This window comes from Hoplias malabaricus, chromosome 8, assembly GCF_029633855.1.
Source record: "Hoplias malabaricus isolate fHopMal1 chromosome 8, fHopMal1.hap1, whole genome shotgun sequence".
Lineage (NCBI taxonomy): Eukaryota > Metazoa > Chordata > Actinopteri > Characiformes > Erythrinidae > Hoplias > Hoplias malabaricus.
This window is the reverse complement of record NC_089807.1, coordinates 37,191,601-37,215,970: the sequence shown is the minus strand read 5'-3', so window position 1 is coordinate 37,215,970 and position 24,370 is coordinate 37,191,601. Positions and strand designations below refer to the sequence as shown.

The following is a 24,370-nucleotide window of genomic DNA, read 5'->3' as shown; positions in this document are numbered from 1 at the left end:
CCTGTATTTACAGTATACACCTTTTTAATAGTTCTGGTTAATACTGGACACAGCACAGACTCAGCAGTGTTCAAGCTTAATTGGAGTTAGTTATATATATATATATATATATATATATATATATATATATATTTTTTTTTTTCCAAATATAAACTGTTTTAATAAGTAAAAGTTTGGACTGAATAAAAAAAAAATAAAATGTGGCCCCTACAGCACAGCATAACAACAAAACACAGCATAATCCCGATATGTTCTAAAGATTTTGTTTCATCTTTGTGTATTTATACAGTTTATTTTAATGCCAATGTAGGGCAAGGAGTGTGGTATCTAGTTTTATTTTCCTTTGGGACCTATAGCGCCAAAACATAGGATACTGTAACCTTGCAGTCATAGATAAAACATGTTGGTAATGCTAATTCAAGTATCCAGCCAAAGTGCTTTATAATAAAGAGTTTATTACCAATGCTCAACCACGCGCACACAAACATACTACATTCACTCACACTGAGCTATACAGTACACTTGTTTTCCTTCTTAACTACTGATCCAGACCCAACATATTTCTCGCTTGCTTTCGGAAAGGGCATTCACTGGATGTTAAACTGACTGTCAAAACACATTTTGTCCGAAAGGACAAAATATGTTTAGTCCAGTCTTGATCTAAATGTCCATTCAATGCCACTGACAATTCAATGAATCACTAAAACACAAGCCCTGCAAAAGGTCCAAAAATTCCTTTTTTTTTTTAAAGTAAAAATTAAATAATAAAAAAAAGGCTTTTCATAATTCGCAACTATAGCAGTCATACTGATCGGTCCAGTCGCTGTCCAATCAGATTGCACCAATACGTCCCTGTCTCTGGCCAGCTAGCTTTTTAATCCTAAGTGGTCAGCTAAGCAAGGCCACCAGACAGTGTCTTTTCAAAATGTTTAACTGTTAACCAGAAAATTACATTTTTCAGAGGCAGACATACTTTACAAGATAATTTTGAATGATGCCTGTGTGCCAGATGCATTCAGATGCTACATGTGCATTACACACATTTCATCTGGCCGATTTCAAGACACAGGCTCATTCCTCTGATTGGCTATAGCAGCCAACAATCAACAGCAGGCAAGTTTCCTCACCCGTTTAATTGGTTAAAAATCCAGATTGGACATAAATCTCATCAGCCTTAATAGAAAACCAAAGGGTGCGTTGAAGTAATGCACAAGCAGGTTCTCTGATCTTCAAATCACAAGTGCTCGATATGATGTGTCGATCACAGAGCCTGCATAAAATCAGCACTATTCAAATATGCCCCCAAATTCTTGATCTCATCATTAGCTATTTATAAATTCATATAAAATAACATTTTAAAATTAAATAAAACATTTTCCTTGATTTCCAAGGCCATTGCTCTAAAACACAATCTTGAAAAGGCTTTTCATCCAAACAACAAATAATGCCATTTCATTTCCAAGCTCCTACTGCGTTGCTTCTCGAGTTCTGATTGGTCAATAAACAGAAGCAGAATGGTCATAAGCCAATCACAGTGGTCCGAAATGGCAATGGCTTGCCATAATGTCTCTGGTTGAAATCCAGCCCCGGTAAAACCTGAAACCATTTCTTCTATACAGAACATACAATTTACCACTTACAAACGCATAGAGCAATCTTTGTTACACTGATTGTTTAAAAACAAACAAAAAAAAACAAAACAAAAACAATAATAAAAATGTCCAAGTATCTGACCCACCCTTAAAGTGTTTCACCTCCTCATTAGTGATAAGTCAGGAAATCCACCCTCAAAATCTGAGGGGATTGTATGACAAGGTGCTGTATTTAGGAAACAGAAATCTACTCCTCCTCCTCCTGAGTGTCTTATCTGACTCTAAACCTGGTCAGATTTAGCAATCTTTTCTCATCTGTAAGACAGGATAGGTAGGATGTCCTTTACTCCATCGTGTGCATGCACAAATAAATGTCTGTGCACTTGACATATTTCGCTTCCAGTAGTGAGGCCCTTTTGTCAGAGTGGGCAGAAAAAGAAGGTCCATAGCCCAGCAGATGCTGGCGGAAGCAGCCACATATCACTCAGACTGATATCTCATAAGTTGTCCCTCCAACACCCGTCACCTTTTTCACCCCACCTCCAGGCTTGTGGGCAGGGCTCTGCGAAGAACCAACACTGGCATAAGCCTGTCCTGGGCGAGCGGAGACACTGACTGGATGGGAGGGAGAAGAAGGGGTAGAAGAAGGAGACTGAGGGAGAGAGGATCTGGGCTGCCCATTTGTCCGACTATAAGATTTCATCTGAAGCTCGTCCCTGATCATGAAAAAAAACACACAGAAAAAATATCGAAGCATTAATTTGACTCACATATTTTTGACAATGTTACAGACGAATTCCGATTCATGAGCTAAAAAAAAGGGAAATGGATTGATTAATTTTCAAAGAGCAAAATCAAATCACTTCAAAGATCTTAATTGATCACCTCAGGTTTTTGAAATACTTGCAGGAAATATGATGTCCAATATAGATAGTTTGCACTATTTTAGGCACATTGTTTTGAGATATAGAGGCTTTTAAATGATAGTACGGCCTTAAATGTTAATTTAGTTGAAATACTAACGCAAAACAGTATGACAGGTTGAAATCTCGATGCTGGAATATGGAACGTTATGTTTTGAATCAAGGCCCTGCGTGGACAGGGTCCTAAAGCGCAGACAAAAACACAGTATTATGTAATAATTCTGTAACTCTCCTGTAAATACATTTACCCTGTGCCCATGCATCTATCCTGTCCCTTAGTCACCCAATGTGTCCAAAGTGTTACACGTTAGTTTCCTAGTGATGCTTTTTACAGCCTTAAATAAGGAATCTGGTAAATATGAAGTCAAATAAGGGTCAAAAAGATTGAGTTTGTAAAACAATACTCACAAATGTAACAGACTTTGTAACTGCGCTTGAGCAACTACACACACGTAAAACTAAAACCCACAAATGTATTGGAATGCACAAATTTAAAACAACAATAATTTAAAATCACAAATGTGTAAAAAAAAGATTTGCATTTGTAAATCAAATGTTATATATATGTGAATCAGTACCTTCTCAAACGGCTTAAAATGTGCAAGAGCAAGGATTTAAGACCCTGTTTTGACGGCCAATAGATGGACCAATAAGAAAACTTTAGCTGGACCAATCAGATCGCGAGGTTTGTTTAACAAATCAGAACATTGATTTGTTGCTGTCAGCCATAGCGCTTTTCCACAAAATGAACTCCGGTTCTTGAACCGGTTCTGTTCTTGGAACCTTGGTTCTTTCCAGTGAACCACCACGTTTCTACGGACAGCAGAGAAATGTAACCAAGAGCCGCGGCTCTGACCAACGCGCATGGCATCACGCCTAAGTGCACCAGAGACACATAAAAACTGTTCCTGTTTTTGTCCAATTATTTATTTATATGAAACGTAAATGACCCTGTCAAGGTCCACTGGGCAATAACGCTGTATTTGAAGCTCTGAGCTCCTGGTTACGTTTCTCCGCTGGTCACAAGGTCAGCAGGACACCTCTGAACTCGGCCACAGCGTTCCCCGCTCATGACATATTCCTGGTCCCCCTTTAAACGTACAAATCAGCAACAAATCAGTGTTCTGATTGGTTAAACAAACTTTGAGATCTGATTGGTCCAGCTAAAGCTTTCCTATTGGTCCATCAACTGGCCGTCAAAACAGGGTCTTAAATCCACAACTGCAAAAAAGAGATTCGCACACGCAGCAGAGAGGGCGAATGTGTGAATATTTCCACCTCATTCAAAAACTCCCACGGTCACATTTGGAACCTTAAAAAGGTTTGCTCTTGCACATATTAAACCATTTTACTGATTCACAGATTCACAATTGATTTACAAATGCAAATTTTTTTTTTTTTTTTTTACACATTTGTGATTTTAAATTATTATTGTTACTGTTGTTGTTGTTGTTTTAAATTTCTGCATTCCAATACATTTATGGATTTTAGTTTTACGTGTGTGTAGTTGCTCAAACGCAGTTACAAAGTCCGTTACATTTGTGAGTATTGTTTTACAAACTCAAAATCTTTTTGACCCTATTTTGACTCCATAGGTAAATTCTTCAAAAAATAAATAACTAAATAAATGGTTTGTTACAATACTGTGTCATTTTCCATCTTCTGTTTCTGCACACATTTAAAGACATGAAAGGCAATTATTAAAAAAAAAAAAAAAAAAAACCCACAAGGAGAGGATTTTTTTTTTAAACTTAACATCTTAGACCTCTGTATAAAGAACAATTTAATACCTAAAGTGCTAAACTCACCGAACCTTGAACACAACTGACCACATAGCTCAATAAACCCTGCATAATAAGGCTAACGTTTTGGTATAGGTTTAGCCGCAATACATACTGTACAAAATGAAAGATCTGTTAATGATGTTCAGATTTTGAACCCCTACTATTTATGTCAGAAACTAATGGAAGTACAAATCTAGTTTTGTCCATCCATCCATCCATTATCTGTAACCGCTTATCCAATTTAGGGTCACGGGGGGTCCAGAGCCTACCTGGAATCATTGGGCGCAAGGCGGGAATACACCCTGGAGGGGACGCCAGTCCTTCACAGACACACACACACACATTCACTCACACACTCACACCTACGGACACTTTTTTTTTTTCAAATCTAGTTTTGTATTTGATTTAAAAAAATAAATAAATAAATGACAATATTTCCTGAAAATACTAAGCAAAGCTGAGATGATCAGGCAGAAGGCCTTTGGTGATTTCACACAGGAGTGACCTAAAAGGCAAAAACAGATATAAAATCAGTCTCAAAAAGTTATACTGGGATTACTCCGTCTTCTGGGTCTTCTCATCTGAATGAAAAATCCTTACACCATGGAAGAGAGTGAAGAGTGTGCAGTTATGATTTTTACCACAAAATGCAGTTAGATTGTTGTGCAAGCAAGCTTGGACTTTTGGCATCAAGTCTAGGCAGCAATTTACTTGTTGCGACATGAGCATGAGAGGAAATAAAAAGGTGGGAAAACAAGAAAGACCAAGAGAAAGAGAGAAATACACTCACAGAAGTCTGGGAGGAGGAGGAGGAGTAGGAGGAGGAGGAAGGAGGCAGCAGGCTGTGCAGAGCGTCGAAAGGCTGAGGGGGCGGGGTGTTACTCACTTGGGTGCCTGGATGCCCCCTCCCCCGACAGAAGCAGAGGTCTTGCGGACCAGATGATACTGCATCTCAGCAGCTGCAGCGCTGGAGTAGGACAAGGACTTCCCTAAGGGCGGGGGGTGAGGCGAGCGAGGCGGGTGGGTGGAGGGGGGCAGCGGAGCGTCTGTGGAGCGAGTGCGGTAAGGGTACGAAGGCTGGGACAATCCTGAGTCGGACAGAAGTGGTGGGCGTGAGAAGCGGGGTGGTCGGTGATGGTGATGGTGGTGATGATGGTGATGATGATGATGATGGGGCTGCGAGTCGTGAAGCAGCCGCTCCCGCTCTCTTTCAGGTGGTAGGGGAGGGGAAGAAGGGGAGCCACGCAGATAGGCAGCACGGTGTGGAGAAGCAAGCAGGGCAGAGCTAGAGGCAGAAGGCTGGTGAAGCTCCGCTTCACGTTGCTGAGCGATTTGAGCAGACAGGAATGGAGAGCTGTATCCAAGCACAGGTGTGCGGGGCCGCCCTGGCGACAACTCTGGAGCAGCAGACTCAAAATCTGGGCTTTCGGAAGGCGTGAGCAGGCTGTCGTATGATAAGCTGCCGTTACGAGGGGCTGGCGGCGGTGTCTGATTGGCTAAGCTCTTGTAGCTGGTGGAGGTGGTGGCTTCTGAAGGCGGTGCATTGTGGGAGGAGCGAACACTGGAGGACCGGGAGGCACCTCCAGAGAGCACAGTGGGGTCTGAAAAGGAGGGGTAAGAGCGTCCCCCGAGGGAGTAACCAGGGATCCCAGGGCCTGGAGGTCCCTGGCCTCCTGTGGGTCGCTCAGCAACCCCACGCTCTCCTCCTCCCCCCTCACGGCCATCCAGACTGGGCTCTGAGCGGTAGCCTGGCTGCTGACTGGACTGGAGGAGAGAGGAGGAGGACTCCTTCAGACTGTCCCCACGACTCATCTAGAGAGAGAGAGAGAGAGATATTAGAAATACATGAATTGGAAATTGGAACGGGAGGATTAAAAGTTGAGGAGAGAGAAGGAAAAGCAGTAACACTGGAAAAGTAGCTAAAGCATAAGCACTGTGGGTGAAAAGGACATCAGTTAAAAAAAAGAAAAAGAAAAAAAAAACCCTTCCACTAGTGAAGTCCACTAGTATTTGTCCTGCTCACTACCACCATAACCTCTTTGACATGGGCAGAATTTGTCCAAACAAAGCACAAATGCTTTCAGAATCAGTATTTGCTCTTTGTCACCCTTACATCTTTTTCACGTGGTACACAGCTGTCTTGTTCCTGCTGATAAATACTTATGAAAACAAAGAGAATGGCTCTGTATTTAAAGACATTAATGGGTATACAAAAAGCAAATACAGATTTAATCTTCAGCCAACTAGAAATATTTGCTAAATGAAAAATTGTGCGACGACTTTCAGAGTAACCTCAGGCATGCAGGTGTGCAGTATGCACAGTAAAAATAATGCTAGCAACAATATGCAACGTTAATAATCCTTCATTCCAGTCTTTCCTGATCAGTTGTGGTTGGTCTAGTGCCAACCTGGTGTCACGGGGCAAATGTAGAAACACATTCTAGTCCGTGCACCGTGTCAATTTTAGAATATCTTTTAGGCAAAATAACTGCTAACAAACAGTAAACTTGTGGAAATTAATGACATTAAACAGTATTTTTAGGCATGACCCTAAAATCAATCTCCTTTTATTTGTGGCTCAAATTCTGCCCAAATATTTTCCTGAAGTATTAGTAAAGGAAAACTGAAGTGGGTAATGATGAGCTCATATCAGACTGGATGATGTTTGAGGGGAGACCAAACAGCACCCATGACTGTTATAAGCAAGGGAAGACAAATCATTTGACCATATTTTTCCATTTTTTTTGGGTAGAGCTTAAAATAATGCCTAGGAACAAACAACAGCCTCACATTTACAACAATGAAAAGGCTCATTTGAAATAAATGGGAACAGGGATATTGCAAAAAATATATTGTGATATTTCCTTCATGTCTGTAGCAATCGCTGCCACCACAGTGATTCCACCCACACATTTCAACAGTGTTCAACCGGATTCAATGCCTCCACAAAAGATTAAAAAGCCTAATTCTGAACATAGGTTATAACAAGTTATTCTGATTTTGTCCTTATGTAATTAACATACTTTTAAAGTTATCCTGCCTCCTCGCCCGAGTCTCTCCAATCACAGCACTGGACCCATGTAAATGTGGGAGTGCACAAATATAAATAAATATGGCAACAACTATAATAGAGAAGAAGGAGAACTAAAAGAAAGTGTCTAAAAGCCAGCTTTTCTGCTCCTCGTGCCTCAGTGCTGGGTGTCTCAGGCTTGAATTAAAAAAAAAAGCTCTATCTCAGCAGTGGTAGCAACAGGTAAAGGGAAGTGTTGGGTTGTTTTATTCTTGTGGCATTTTAAACAAAGCATACCAAAAATGATTTATTAAGACCACAGAAAACCGTGTAAACTGGTGAAAAAGTTAAAGTTCTTAAAGTTCTAAATTTTATAAACGCCATTTCCTTAAAAGTTGGCAAGCAGTGTATAATTTAAGTAAAATAATTTAAGGACTCAATGTGCAAATCATCTAAACCCTAGACTTAAATGAAAGGAGTACAAAAGCAACATTTTAAATCTTGAAACTGACACATTTTGGGGTTTTATTTTTTAAAAATATTTGCCTTTTTGACATCAACAACACTTTCAAAAATTTGAACCTGTAAATCTGTGTAATTTTACAAAGAAATCAACTGGCAACATTTCTGTGGCAAGACAGAGTTTAAAAAGAATATCATAGAGAGGCCAAGTCTTTCAGAAATAAAGAATGGGGAAAAAAAGTGTTTTGGGGTCTGAGGAATCAAAACTGAGCAGTACAGATGATCTTGTTCTAAATTTTTGGGGGAAAAAAGCAAATATTTTCCAAAAGACAAAATGTTTCAGTTTCAACATCTGAAAGGGTTTCTTTGTACTATGTTTAATTAATTAAACAGAGGGTTTAATGATATACACAATAAGCACATTCTGCTTTCATTTACATTTTGCACAGCCTGGAAATAGGGTTTGCAATTATGATGTCACTGAGGGAAAAAGTTATCATTTTGTTCAGAGACATCATTATACACTGGCAAATGTAAGGGCTGTGCACTCAAAGCAAACAAAAAGCAGAGATGAAGCACAATACAGTATTATAATGTGTTTCTAATTTGATTTTCCACAATCCACAAAGTGCTGCTGATCATTAGCCCTTTTCTACTACTGTATTCTTTTTCATGTGCAATCAAAAACAAAGAAAAAAAAATTACAAACACAAAAGCACAAGATGATTTTAAGATTTTAAAAAAATCATCAGCGAAAAGAGTAATAAACAACTTCTATTTTAGGCTAAAATTTTGCAAGCATGACCTTAAATATAAGATCATATTGAGCCTAAGAGATAATTGTCAGAGTAAGAGAAAGGCTTAGAAACACAGACAAACAAAAGTAAACAAACACAAACAAATGTATAAACAAAAGGATTAAGTACAGTGTCAACTTACTGATACTGTTCAACTGAAAGCCACTGGGTCAACCAAGTGAAAAGAAAGAAAAAATTAATGCAGAAGAATGGATAAAAAAATAGAAAAAAAAAGTACAGAAAGAATAATAATAATAAACAAACTATAAAGAAAATTATAATTAGACACATGCAGTGATGGATGAATGAGATCAGATCTACATAAATAACACCGTCTGCACAGGAAATGACAGACTGATTCATACATTTACGATTAGCATACACATCAACAGATATATGGTTAGTATTATGCACACATTATTCTGGTGAGGCGAGGTATACACCGTCACCAGTTCTCAAATACACAGGTTACCTGGTTGGCATAGGCGTGTGTTAGCGCAGTGTGATTCTTCCCTGGGCTGCTGTAAGTAGGTCTGTATTTATACATTGTAGGTGTTGGTGGAGCTTTATTTAACAGGCTGCTCTCTGGAAAACACCAATAACAAATCAACAAGTTCAGATGACACCAGTGGAGGACAATGTACACAAACACTGTATTTGAGTAAAGGTGCAGATACTCAAGGTACTCCAGTAAAAGTAGAAGTCCTTGTTGTAGATAAGCACTGGCTAATTTTTGGATTTCGCATTTGGGCTTAAAATCACCTCCAGGAATTTCAGATTTTTATTAGGTCACTCACCATATTTGAATGGATCTTGATCCACATTCATCAATGTGGTTTTTTATATACATAAAATTATTCAAGACTATGCTGAGGAATGACGAGTTGCGAGGATAAACAAGGAACACAAAAGGGAGGACAGGTGAAGAGAAGTCATCTCCAAAATAACAGAAATGCTCCAAAATAACTTGGAAAACAGTCTTTTTTATATACATTGAGCTTCTTTTAAAGTTAATGTTTTTCCTTCTCTTACAAGTTACTACTTTTGGAGTTACACGTTTTTCTTTGGACTGCAACAATACACTACATACAAACTGAGAAATGTTAATGTCACATTTATTTGAAAAACATAAATACATTTTAAATAACCAATTCAATTGTTCTATAAGAAATACTATCATTAACAAGCCTGAATTACAATGTGTTTGTGTGTGCCGTTGCGTATTTACCTTCAGAGTGTCCAGAAGTTCCTCTAGAAAGACCGGGATATCTAAGCTCTGGCTTAGGTGGAGGAGGAGGCTCAGCATCGGCGGACTGACTTTCCATCATTTCTAAACTGCTCTTAGACTGAAACAGAGTCAGAACAAGAGAAATTAATGAGTCAGAATAGATTACCAAAGAGTAAAAATAAATCAAGGCTGGCAAAGGAAGAAAGCAAGTGATACAGTCACAGAGCACAGAGAAAATGGATTACGTCTAGCTTTGGTTTAAGAATTTTAGAGCTGTTATATTGAGCAATAAAGTGTTACATTTAAAAACAAAGAAAGAACATAAAAGGTTTGAGAATCTGAGAATCTAAAAATCAGAGGCCAACCAATATGTTGTGGCCAATACGTATTTTAAAAGGGCCAAAAACAGGGGCCTTGGTAAGGTATCCTAGGGTTACTATCTGTTCACAGCAGAGAAACAGCTAAGAGACACCTCCAAATGTTGAAAAGCATGAAAAAAAGGTGCTCTATTCCATAAGTGCGTACTATTGGCCTATTTTTGCTGTTTCTGGTTACTTAGGGTGGAACTGATGACAAATTCAGGAGACTGCTAACCGCATAAAAGTAAACAGAAAGTGACACAAAACATAACTCGAGTTACAAACGAGTTTCTGTGGTAATTCTGTGTATTATTCAAACAATGAATGAAAACATAGAAGTTAAACCTTAGCCATGTACAAACAACTTTTGTTTTCAAACATACTGTTCTTAAAAGATGCATAGCTTCTGAAACAAACGAGAGAACAACAGTTCCACACAATCATCTATGTTTACATTAACATTACTTTACTGACTGATAAACCTTCCAGTTCTCAATTTTCACAATTCTTAAACTCAGCAGAAAGGTCTTAATACACTCTAGTTTTGGGGTGGAGCTACACAGAATGCTTCTGCTTATTTTTCAGCTTAACACATCTTATATTTCCTGTTTTCCAGTACTGTTTTGTCTCAAAGAAAGTCCATTTAATTTTTCCCTCAACACTCCTGCGATGGCAATAAAACTGACAGACTTATAGAATCAAAGTAATTCTTTATACATAAAAATGAAGAGATCATTTAATATAAGCTTCATTCATTATCTGTGACCGCTCATCCAGTCCAGGGTCATTTAATATAAGATACAAAATAATATTAAATGATGTGTATGAACTGTTTGTGAAGACACAAATTGTTTACTTTGTTATAAAAAAAAATTAAGCAGCAGCTTGGATGCAGGCAGTTTCTTAATGCGAGTTTACTTGAATAGTGCTCTGTATAACAGTACTATCCAGACAAGTATCACGTCAGATCGATGTTTAAAGACTCGTATCGGGATCAGGGCAAAAAAACGTGATAGGGACATTGCTATTTCTTAGACATAGTTTGATAAATATGGTTAGATAATGTCGTATGGTCTTTTCGGTGTTAAAATAAACACTATTATTTTGACATTATATTTTGTTATGGTTTTCATAATATCATATATCAACATTTTTTTAGGCATTTCGAGATATGAGTTTTGGTCATATCGCCCAGCCCTAACGTGTATGAGAAAACAACATTCAGTAGAGTGTTGTCATATTAAAAATAAATAAATTGGGATTTAATTAGACCAAAAAATATTAATATTTAACATGTAAATATTATTTAACATATAAATGCCAGATTAAATTATTTAAGGTATGAACATAGTTAGGCCATCTGTAAAAATCTCATTGATGCAAATTTAACTGAGGAAATATAAAATACTTCAAAAAAAGAAAACAGCTATTGGCAGATGAGACATAGACAGCAGTAACAATTGTGAATACACTTGAAGGAAAAAAAAAAATAAAAAAAGAGAGAAATGAATGGTGAAGCCAACAAAGGGAAGTGTGTGAAGATGACCCACCCGGTGTAGATCTCCTTGGATACCATTGTCGAGCACTTTGGCTGCCAGCTGTGCCTCAGAGAGCTGTGGTCGGAGGAACGGTGGCTGCACAGACACAGTCTGAGACCTCTTTTTCCTGCCCAGGTACCTAAGGAGGATAAAGAATGCCTTACAAACTGATTCTTCAACAGTAAGGGTCTATGATGTGTGCTAATCTGTGACTGTCATTAGGCTTCAAACGGAATATTTCTGTGTAGGAAGGAAATAAACAAACAAAAATAACAGTGATGACATGAATTATGCTGGACACATGACTGAGTGAGAAAGTGCATAATTTTAACTTAATTTAAATGTCTAAAACGTATTACCTCATTGTAATATTTTTATTACATTTTTAACTATATAACAATTTTATCAATACTATTTTAAAAGCAAGAAACAGACTGTGTCCCAGCATTAATTACATTATGAATGAATTGTGAAGGTGAGGAATGACACACGTGCACAAAATACTTTTCATTTGGCTGTTTTTCATCTCAAGATCAAGTGTTTAGGGTTAATCTTCAGCTCATAAAGCTGTAAAGAAGCCAAGAGGGCATCACAGTTAAGCCCAGGCTTAAGGAATTTGGGTTAATATGCTGAATTTCATCACAAATCAGCAAAACCAGGTTATGTTCAGGCAATGCTACAATTTTTCCTAGCTATAACATTTCTCAGGACTATTACTCAGCTCAAGCTGAAGTAGAATATGTTTTAGCAGACATGGATTACATCTCAAATGGAAATAACCAAACACCCATGAAGAATCTTCAACAAAAATCTTTTGAGGGCAGGAGCGGGCAAAACCTGGGGTTATTAAGGTTATTTATTGTGAGAACTCAAGAAAATAGGGTGGAAAACAAAGTGCAAATGAAAGACTGGGAGACATACCTGGGTGCCTGTGAGCTGCAGAGAACACGAGTCACGTTTCGCCAGCAGCCGTTTGTGAAAGGGTTTACTCCTCCTCTAAACTTCCCGGTCACCTACATAGAAAAGAGCGGATGTTGCTCATTTTAGTGTGTCATTTACTCACACATTTACACGAACCTTTGTTCACATTACAAAACCTGCTTCTTAATGTCCAAAATCTGTCAGAAATGTGAACACACTTTGAGCATATTTTATCAAAAGCTTAAAGATGTTGGTGACATTAATTTTTAAAAAATAAAATAAATAAAAACCTTTTATTAATCAAAAACCATGCATGTAACAATTTCTTTTAATTGTGGCTGCCTAGTCATATTTTCCTAAAGAGTTAATGGTATATAATCCAGTTAGAGAATGTCTGACAGAGGCAGCAAGAGAAAGACAGAGCGAGAGATAATTATACAATGGAAGAAAGACTGAATGAGGGGAAAATGATTGATAATAATCAATGTTAATTACATTTTTTCATAATGAAGTGAATGTCATATTTGCAAGGGTAATAAAACTGCCTTACATAGATCTCAATCTTACGCACATGACGGCTGCTGGCCCAGCAAAACAAAGACTGTTACAGATTACGACTTTGCATTTGATTCTCATGAACAAACGTACACACCTGCTCATTAGTGGTCCTGCCTCTTGCCACCAGCACAATGTGGAAACCAGTAAGGCCTGCTACTGGAATGAAGAATAGTCCAGCAACACACATCACAGCCATACTGACGTGAAGTTAAGGAAACAACTGGAGAAAAACAATTATGCCCCGGCACATATTAGCTTACTATCACACTATGAATAAACAGCACCACTCGGACGTGTCCATCCATGTTCCTGTTTAAAAATGAACAAACAAATCCACCTAAATCTTTCACTTGCACAAAATATCATGCTACCACACGCACACACAGCATAGGAGAGGATACGTGACGGCAGAGTGTACTTTGTCGAGCTGCTGGGTGTGGTAGAGGATGAAGAGCAGGCCAAAACCAAAAACACCCATAATGTGAGCAGTCAACGATAGCAGGAACAGGAAAAAGTAGCGGTAGTTCCTCCTGCCTATACAGTTATTCACCCATGGACAGTGATGATCAAAATCCTGCAGCGTGTGAATGAGAGATAAAAAAATTACTTTCAAGGCTTTGTACTGTAGGCACATCTGAACACATGCACTCACACAGACAAGAATGATTAAGTCCTTGTTGGTCAAGATCAGGCTAAATTTACTTAATTAGTCTAATAAAAAATGCCAGCACAGTAGTAGCAAGAACAGTTTGTATTGAGAGTGTACATTTGAAAGAAAGAATGTGTGAGAAAGAGAGCACAAGCATCTATTTATGCTGATCATGGGCTGAAACAGTATCACTGCATCTATACATTGGTGTACCCATACCTCTACACAGTTGTCACATACAGAACAGTGTGAGCAGCGAGGTGGTCTGTAGAATCGACAGGTCGAGCACCACTTCATTCGCACCTGTATCCCACGAATCTCCACAGTCTTGTAGAGGGGAGCTCTGAAATCATCTTCTTTATCCTCATCTTCCTCCGCTAAAGCACACAGACACTTATGAATACATCTGTTTTTGTTTTGTATTAAATCATAGAATATTTCAAGCTCTATAATAAACAGTAAAACAATATACATGTATTTTAGAAACCATATTTAAGGAGCATCCACTGTGGACAGAGACATTCAACTGTGTAAATACAGCTTGTATTACCTACAAAGAAAAGCATGGAACAACATGGTACACTTTAGATACACTGGTATAAATCCCCCAACACTAGACTGTAGAGAAGTGTAACTGTGTTCTCTGGAGTGATGGAACGGACTCAGATGCTATTATGAGGAGCCGGACTGTCACTTGTGATCTAGAAATAATCATCTAACATCTGTCTGTGCACAAGCTCTAGTCACAAAGCCTGTGTTACTAGGCACTCACTGCTTTTGTACTATTTCACTGGAGTATGTAAATAACGTAAGAACTTAAAGCACTATTTGCACTGGATTTGTTGTAGCAGAGGTTTTATAAAGGATTTTTGGAAATAATACTGTGCTCTAAGCTCAGTAACAATCACAAAGACGAAAAACACAGATATTTACATGTAAATTATATGTAGCATGCATATTACATTGCCTCTTAATTACTGTACTTGTGGATCTCCAGCCAAGAAATTAAAAGCTGTGCACACTGGATTAAAACTGGCAAAGCAGGTGTTACACGCGTTCCAATGAACTGATAATGAAACTGAAATAAAGCAACTGAAAATTAAGCCATTATTCACAATGGCATAATAACATAATGCGCAGCAGGATTAGTGCCATACACATTGTCTATATATATATATATATATATATAGAAATGAAGTGTCCAATACACAAACACTAAAGACACACGTAGGATAGCACAGTGCCAGCCATGAAGTCTACATATTTGTTCTCTAAATACACAGATACAAATAAGAACCAATTTGAAAATAACTAATTTACAAAACTAAACACCACCAGTGTTCACACACGGTTGTCGCTTAATATAATGGGTGTAAATACATACTGGAAGAAAATAGTATGCTATATTATGCTTAGCTGACAACTTAATCATGACAGCCAATAAATACACTTCATAGATAGACTCAATTTAATGAATGTTTGGCAGCCTACCTCTAGGGAAGATGCCAGGGTCCATAAAAGTGGCCATGCAGAAGTTTGCCAACACAAAAAGGAACATAATGCCATTATATATTGGCACAGCAACTGAAAATTCCTCTGAAAGCCACGGACACCTGAGAAAAGAACAGAAAAGACAACAGACAGCAGTCAAAATCAATGCATCATTGTCTGAGAATCTTACTCATGTGTAGATATGCCTTTGCACAGACAGTATTTGCAGGACTACTAGGAATGCTGATGCACAAGAATTTTGAATAAGGTAAAGGGGGCTGGTTGTCATGGGAACACTGACCCATATTTTGGACTATATGCTGGCTACTCCATCTCTCACACACACAACAAACCAAAGTATACTCTCAGGGAACCAGAAAAAAGACATGACTTGCAAAGAGGTGGAGGCACAGAGAGGAGATCTTATGGGAGATTGATGGACAAAAATAAAATGGTGAAAAGGATGTAGAATTGACCAATTAAGGACTTAAAAGAGGAATAGTAAACATGATAGAAAAAAGGAAAGCGGGCCAGAGGATGACTTTTATTTTTGGATGCTGTGCAGTAGATGTTGGCCTACTTTTCTTGGTTTTCAGACTTAAATCCAGAGGTTTGGGGAGAAGAGAGAGATCAGAGCAAACAAATGTCTGAAGCAGAGAAGTGACTGGATCTGACTGCATACACACAAACAAACACACACAGCTAATGTAGGCACTGAGCATGATAGACCTCATGATGGATTAACTTGAGTGTGCAATTATAAATTACTGTGACACACGTGCAGCATGATATTATTGAAGAACCATCTCACAAAACAACTAACAATACAACCATGAAGAATTAGAAATATTCTGAAAAGCAGTTTGCCTGCTTTTGATAGCATTTCTATTAGGGACATACTTTAGTGATCATATACTTAGGCATACAGAGGGGCTAAGCTCAGCCAGTCCCAACGCTGGACTGGGATTACCCTTGTAGCCATCTTTTAACCATTCCATTACCTGACTCAGATTATCGGTGTGTGTATGTGTGTGTGTGTGTGGGGGGGGGGGGGGGTAATAAATATAAATAAACACAAGTCTACAAAATATCTAGCAAAGTTGTAAACAAGTTTCCCAAGATTTTCACATTCCACATTAATATCTAAAAATGGCGAGACATTTCAGACCAAACCAACTGAATAACACAGAACTCTCGCTCGTTGTAACCTCACAAGGCACGGAATATAAATGCAGGAAAAAGAGTGGGAGGAGTTATGTACATTTTGTGTGTGTGCGCGCATCTCTACTCACGTGAAACAGAAGAAGAGCGTGGTTGCACCCACAAGGAAGGCTGTTGCTGCAGATACCGGGACATAGCGACTAGGTCGGAGAGGGCGGGATGGAGTAGTGGGGTGGGGTGGGGAGGAGGGGCCAGACACACCCCCACTTTTACTGCTGCCTGGCATCACCCAGGAAACACCAGCACATCCGCCACAAGAAAACAGCTCTTGTAACTGAGCAAGCGTATGAATGCGTGAAAGATGTGTGTGGAGACTAAGGAAGAAGAGGTTGCTCGTTTCTCCCTCGCTTTAATGTAAAGAAATGCCACCGCCTATGCATAGTTTTAGCAGAAAAAGTTATATAGTGTAAATCAATGTAAAAACAACAACAACAGGATAAGAACAATGGGATTGCAAATGGACTGACTGCCTGAAGCGTTCTACGCCACAAAGACCTGAACACAGAGGTCCATATATCATCTCCTGACCCTTATGGGTCAGTGTAAAAACAGAAAATATTTTAATGAATGGCTTATTTGTACTACACTGGATGAAATTTTCAAATCTTGAAAGCCTGTCCTCTTGGCTTCTTTGCAAATTATGCAAAGTTAAAGAAGCTTTCTTTTAATAGCCACAAAGAAAGCACTTATTTGGAGCACTTTTTAAATTTTTTTTTTTAATATAAAAACACTGTTTTGGTCTTTTTTAATTTTTTTAAAAACAAAGCATCGTAAAATCCCAAAGGCTGTACTTATAAAAAGCAGTACAATTAAAAAAAGAATATGGCTCAAGGGTTTTTTTTTTGGTGAAAGAAACTTATGAATAGTGTCTGAGTAGATAAAGTGTGTTCTCTTTTATGATTAATACGAGGAGCACAGCACTCTATCTGAAAATTTCTGACCACAACTAAGTGAAAAAATTTGGTATTACAGTAAAACTAAAGAGGTAGAAGAGAAAAAAAAATATGAATTGGTCTAGTTCATTTTCTTTGTGTATTTAGCAAAAAGTTGGCTTATTAGAGGGGAACAAAAATTATAAGCTTTGACTTACTGACGTCATATGGGCTCTGAGTGTAATTTAAAACTTTCAAAGCCTACCCAGATAGTCTGAAGTTTGGTTTAAAAAGAAAAAAAAAACCCTGACGAGCAACTAATCAAAAAGAGGAAAAAAGAAAAATAATATTAAACAAATTTTAGTTCGTTTACTGCTTTTTTATTTTACAGCGATATAGGAAGGGCTGTCAGGTTGGCACAAAAATGGCCCCAAGTAGAAGCTATTAATAATTTTTGCCCACCTGAAAAACGCAAAAATATTTTTTTGTCATTTTATTCAACATGTGTGATGCCGCACTTCACTACACAAAACATGTTTAAGTCTTTCTTTGCCAACTCGTAGCATTCTTGGACCAATCTAGAGGTAATCCTCACTTGCAGTTTGCAAGATATTGGCAAAAAACAAAACTAGATGATGCTCCAGGTCTCTGTTTTTGTCTCATGGGCACAAAGACAACCATCTATAAAGAACTGAAACTAAAAGAACTACCATCTAAAACCACTCTGGAGCACCGTTCTGTCTCAAAACGTTCACTCCAGAACCTCCGGAGTGTTGATTCAGGTCAGTGGAGTGAAATAAAGGCCCTGGAGCTACAAAGAATTGCAAAATGCTCAGGTGGAGCGTGCAGAGATGGGGCATGTACTACGAAAATATAAAAGCTCAGCTTCCCCTGAGAGGCTTCGGGGACTTCCTTGTGTGCTTGTGTGTCTTAGCCAGCTGTTGTTTCTTGGTGGGTGACATATCATTACATAAGAACCTCTGAGGGATGCGGTCTCAAGACAGCAACTTTGGCCATGCTTACAGTTACATTAAAATGTGTATGCATGCTTGTGTGCTAGAAAGTATAATAATCCGTTTAAAGAAGAAAGATGTCCAACAGGTTATAACGTGGATCCTAGGCTGCAGCAACGCTCCTTTCTTGAGGATGTGGTAGAGTGCATAGTAATCCACAAACAGTTGTATCTAAAGGAGTAAAAAAATGAGATGTTATTAAAATCAAGAAGCTTTATTAAAGCATCTTTCAGTGACAACAGACTAACATCTGCTGATTAAACCAGTTCACTCACAGATATGGCATATCCATCACTAATTAGGTGACAACACTAACCTGTGATTTTTGTTAGGTCATGAAAGCACCAGTAGCATTTGCTGTCAAGTAGTCCACACAGAAACACAGCCCTAATCTAACCATACACCAAGGCTGTTTATTAAAAGCAAATATTAAATGCTATATATGTGTAGAGTCAGCAACAACAATGCCCACTTGGCATCATATTGTCTTTCCATTTTGCCTGGAAATGACTCCCCATATAAACTGTAAAATGTGTGTACTAATACTAGGATATAAATAGCTTGTAAGAGCCCATTATAAAACAAGGAATAAATATGCAATAGACAAAACAATGTAAAAAGGGCATTAAGAAATAAAGAAAAAGCAACATAGGGTTGTGACAGCAACAATGAGATAAAAAGTAACAATGTCTTTAGCAATTAGGGAAAAACCAGTAAGTTTACACAGTATAGATAGGATCAAAATATCACAATGTGATAAAATTGCTAATAATCACAATAGCCCTTGCATACATTTCAATTATATGGGTGAATCCTTGACATGGTTCAAAATCGGCCTGCATTATTCCTGACAATGAAACATTTGTGTAGTTCTTGGACCACAGCAGCTTCTCTTCACCCAAGAAATAAATATGCGGAAGGTAAAATTTTCCAAGTACCCACACAGTATTTTTCCTATGCACAGAACTATATATAGGACTGTGACCGACAGGAAAATCAGACCACAAATGAAAGCTGCATATTTATAGAACAGAAAAAGGTAATTTGAACAATCAAAATGAATACAATAAAATAACTCTTAGACATTTTTAGAATGGCTGTTACTTAACCCTATGAATGAGCTTCTGTGTGAATGTGTGAAAGATAGCACCAATGAGCCCTCTGGAGAACAAAAGATAGCGTTACATGTGAGATAAGTCCTGCATTGACTGTCAGTATGGGTGGAAAATGTTAACAATTTCCATATTAATATGTCATCAAATTAATATTACAGCTTTTTTAAGCATAGTTTTCAGTACTGAAGCAATGTGTGTTATTTTCCATGCAGATAATAATGACTTTGCCATTTTGTATCCATGAATAACATGAATAAATAAGATTATTTAGCCAAGTGGTCCAAGAAGCAATGCAAATTTTAATATCTGCTTACCTAAATAGGTACATTTATTGTGATCTGATCTTGTGAAAGGGAAGAAACCGATGGATATTTCAGTCACTACAAACTCTGCTTATCTGTGCTAAAGGTCATCTCCAGACACCTTATAGTGACCTACATTTAATCCCTCTTCATCTGTTTCTCTCCTTCGCCATGCCTCTCTTTACTTCAACATCATTTTACAAACACACTCTGGCGTGATGATCTTTTTCACTCAACAGTTTAAATCAGGGGTACACAGGTCCAGTCCTGGAGGGCTGATATCCAGCAAAGTTTGGTAATTCCTCTGCTAAAACACACCCCCTAAACCTGACAATTCACAGATGAGTTGAATCAGGTGTGTGTGTGAGTAAAGGAATCACCAAACTTTGCCGGATACCGGCCCTCCAGGATTGGACTTGCACACCCCTGGTTTAAGCGATGTACTTGATTCAAAGTAAAAGCAATAGGCTTCTTGGACTGGCTCAAACTTCCAACTAATAACGTGAATTTTATATATATATATATATATATTTAAAATTGGAATCATTTATAGATTTTCTCTGTTGTAAACAACTAATTGTATTTTTGTTACTATATGACTACAGAATATATTGAATAGTGAAATAACCAAATAGCTTCACAATACTAGTCATTTCCCTTAGAATTTAAAGATGACTTGATATCATAAAAACTGTTGCACTGAAACTCTGTCACATTAGAATGGAGGAAACATTATTTTACGATGTATAGTGCAGCGGTGTTTTATTTTGATAATTGAATATTACACTTAATCCAACAATACACATTAATAACAAATACTGAGAAAAAAAAATGAATCAATGTATATATAATAAGGAGACTAAGGAGTAATAATCAGCATTTGCTAATTAATATTAATTTATATTACATTACTCATTTATTCTTTCACTTTATCCAAAATACCACAATATTTTACTAAAAGTAAACTACATCTAGAATTACAGACTCCAGTGCCTTTTCATACTAATAAAAATACCCTGTTGCTATGCTTGGAGCATTTCCATCACATTAGTCTGACTGAGGTAGTGAGTAACCAAAACTAACAGATTTACATAAAATTTGAATGACTGGTATTGGTGGTGGTGGTATAGCTTTGCCTCTTATTTCCAAATGGAGGCCGCTGATTCATTCTTCTTTGTTCGTTTAGTAATGTTTTCTAACTTGTCTACGAATTAAAATATGTCAAATATGAGAATTGACTGATTTTTCTTACAAACATCAACACCTTTGTTCCTACACCTAGAACAGTTCAGTCATCAGTCTGCCTAGGGTAGTGACAAATCAAAACTGAAAGATTTACAATGAATTCACACAGGTATCTTGGGGGTAGTGTTGGTAAGCAGTTTGGTCTCTTATCTGACAACCTCTCTGTATATGAAACCAACGAATTTCACTCTACTGGGTCTGAGGATCGCAAGAATATATATTTTGATGGACTTGGCATGTCAGCATCGCTTGCACCATTAGCTAAATTTTGAGAGTGGATTCAGAAGAATGCATTTGTTACACTGGCAGACAATCTGCTGACTTACACAACGGATGCCTTAGTGTATAGCAGGATACACCAAGACTGTTGCTTATTTCTAAAAGCTGTATTTACTGTAGACATCTTGTCAAAGGTATGAAGTATCTCCAGGTGCATCTGGATAAGATCTGTAATGGCATTACTGAAACGTTCCCAACTGTTGGCCAATATGACTATACATTTTGGTAAATCGTCTTAATCCAACTGAATCAATGGCTTATAAACGAAGACAGAAAATTACTAAATTCTTTAGATGATTCATAGACAGTGTGCCGAGTGTATAGGCGTGTGTGCAGCCTGTAAATGCTGGGTATCCTGTCACCGTGAGTGTGTGAATGTGTGTGTGTTTTGGGTGTGTTTCTCCGCAGCTCGGATCAGCTGCTGGGCCTGGAGCGAAGCCGCGCTCTCTTTGTGGCCGCCCTCGCCGCACTCTCTGCAGCTTAGCGTTCAGACACACACTGATGAGTAAACGCGGCCCGTTTTTAGGGTGGGGAAGCCATACAAACACACACTCCGTATAAAACCGCTCCACAGCTTAATTTCTGGAAGATATCGACGACACATCTGTTGTACACAAAGTATGCCTTGAAAATAATGTAAAAAATGATTTGCCTTCGAGGCTAAAGTATGTTACTTATAAACCAGCGCCTCGTTCGAATTTATAGGTCCACCTTAAATAGGCGCAGCGGTGAATTCATGTTACTGCACTATTTAAGGTGGAAGGGAAAATTCGAAAAAAAAACAGCTAAGCTTTGCCTCTTGCTTTCGGTTTATGTCTCTTTGGACAAAAGTATTCGGTAGTATCCATTTAAGTCCGGTTTTCACACTTCTGAACAGTAATAAATCCTTAAGACACAGCTATTGCTACGTTTCTTACTCAGTGTGTGTAATGTCAGTAGTATCATTTCTCGATCTCAGTTGACTGTATATCTTGCTGATCAACATCGAAACGGGCATATACATGTCGAAACATAAAAACGTTTTCAAAGAGCCTGTAGAATGAATCGTTAGCTGATGGTAAACGGGTAATATTTTAACATTAACCTTACTGTCAGTCTCCAAAAGCTGAGCAGATAGTTTAGCCTATCCCATTTTAGACTCGTTAATTAATAAAATATCTCAATAACACAGCAACTGACCTGTCAGTCCCTGCACGTCTCCACACGTTGTTTACTCAGGAGGAGTCAGTGGATCACCGCGGAGTATCCTGTCTGATATAGCAGATAAATGGCTTTAATCTCTCGGTTGATTCTTTGGGTGGCAGGTCTCAGCGAAAGGCTAGCACTAACGATAACTGAGCTAGGCGTGTAGCTTTACGACTCAAAATACGACTAGCCCAGTTCATACCAGCTAATAACCTTCTCAAACAGCTAAATCAATAACCCTGTATTTTTATGTTAACACTTGTGTTTTCATAAGCAAACTATTTTTTTCTAACGTTACTCTACAACGCTGCAGTTAGCATAAAGCTACCCTTTCTCGTTTAAAGCCAGTATTGGGATTCAATCCCGTAAAAGAATCGACTCTTAGAGTCAAGGCATGAGGGAATCGAGAATCAACTCCAAAGCTTTGGTTCTACACAGGGACTGTACATTTTACGTTCTGAAATGTACTGTTTTACATGTCACCTGGAAAAAAATAATATTAGTTTCATTGACAAAGAGCTGATTAAAGGGAATAATGTTTTTTTTTTACTTTTTTATATAATTTTTTAACTAAGGTTATAATGTGGAATCGATCCGTAGAATCGATTGCTATTACCTGGAATCAGAATAAGAATCGACTCAAAATTCTGGACTCGAGCAGTCCCAGCCAATACATTTTTCGTTTTCCCACCGCACAGACTTCAAATCCACGAGCTGCCACAGATTAGCCCGCCTCCTCTTATCCTCATGTGCAGCGAATGTTGATCAATTGGGGTTTACAGACAACAACCATCTATGAATGATCGTCTGGTGTTTAGATGAATCATACTCCAGGCTTTCAAAGGTGATTTGAGTGGATAAATTCAAGAATTAAAGCCAACCTATTGAACTTAATGCCCCCTGTTTAAACACATTGATCAAGAAAAATCAATCGGCCCTGATTAGTAAAGAGTAATGATAAGGCACTCTAGCGCAAGACAAAGAAAACAATTCATTCTATATACACTGGGCTACCTGGAACCCAACTAAACATTCAGCCGACCCAGAATCCTTGGGCTCAAAGCAGGAACACACCCTGGAGGGGGGCCTAACTTAACAGCACTGCAAAATTAATAATAATAATAATAATAATAATGTTTATGGTGAATAAAAATCTATAAATTGCCCAAATACAGGATAAAACTGACACAGTGACACAGTAAAAATAATGTGTTGTTTATGTGTGTGTGTGTGTGTGTGTGTGTGTGTGTGTGTGTGTGTCTGTGTCTGTGAACATGCTTACGCCAAGGATTAGAGTGACAGCAGGAGTTTTACAGATAAGCCCACCCACACCCACACACCCACTCCAAATATCCCCGCAAAGCTGACCAACATCTGTCACACCACCTCCTGAATCCAAACAACACAAATCTACAGCACTGGGATGAAAAACACACAAAGCATAAGAGCTTAATGACAGACAGATGCCAGGACGAATTAAAACGGTGAAGTGTCATTGGCCAAAGTAATTCACAACAAAAGGCAATTACAGAAAGATTAGATTACCCAAATATAATTGCAGTGTGTGTTTTAGGATTCAACCTTTCAATAATATATGAAAGACTCAGGTGCATGGAGCTTGTGAATATGGCTGTTCCTAAGGATTACAATGTTTACATGGACCTAACTACCCAGCAAAGACAACAAGGGAAATGCACACCAACCAGATCCTGGAAAATTAGCTCAGGCATGGGACAGAGTGAAGTTGTGAGTGTAGTAGAGTGGATGAGAGAAATATCATCCTCTTTTCTGGTCACAAAAAGGTCAGTTGCCATGTACACGGTCTA

General features: G+C 38.2%; 1 protein-coding gene across 2 annotated transcripts; it reads right to left on the bottom strand.

The window, feature by feature from the left end:
- Positions 1-422: 422 nt before the first annotated feature.
- zdhhc5a (zinc finger DHHC-type palmitoyltransferase 5a) lies at positions 423-22,882 on the bottom strand. Of its 2 annotated transcripts, none has more exons than XM_066678617.1 (12): positions 22,539-22,882; positions 16,605-18,589; positions 15,313-15,434; positions 14,041-14,198; positions 13,574-13,746; positions 13,267-13,369; positions 12,615-12,706; positions 11,706-11,832; positions 9,797-9,914; positions 9,041-9,153; positions 5,186-6,111; positions 423-2,308 (listed from the first exon to the last, which is right to left on the bottom strand). In XM_066678617.1, the coding sequence occupies exons 2-12, from the start codon at positions 16,757-16,759 to the stop codon at positions 2,077-2,079; spliced, it is 2,319 nt and encodes a 772-aa protein (XP_066534714.1). In that variant the 5' UTR covers positions 16,760-18,589; positions 22,539-22,882; the 3' UTR covers positions 423-2,076. The 2 variants fall into 2 exon arrangements, 1 of the variants encoding a protein (XP_066534714.1); XR_010804039.1 differs by having other exon boundaries at positions 2,187-2,308; positions 5,090-6,111.
- Between the last annotated feature and the right edge of the window lie 1,488 nt (positions 22,883-24,370).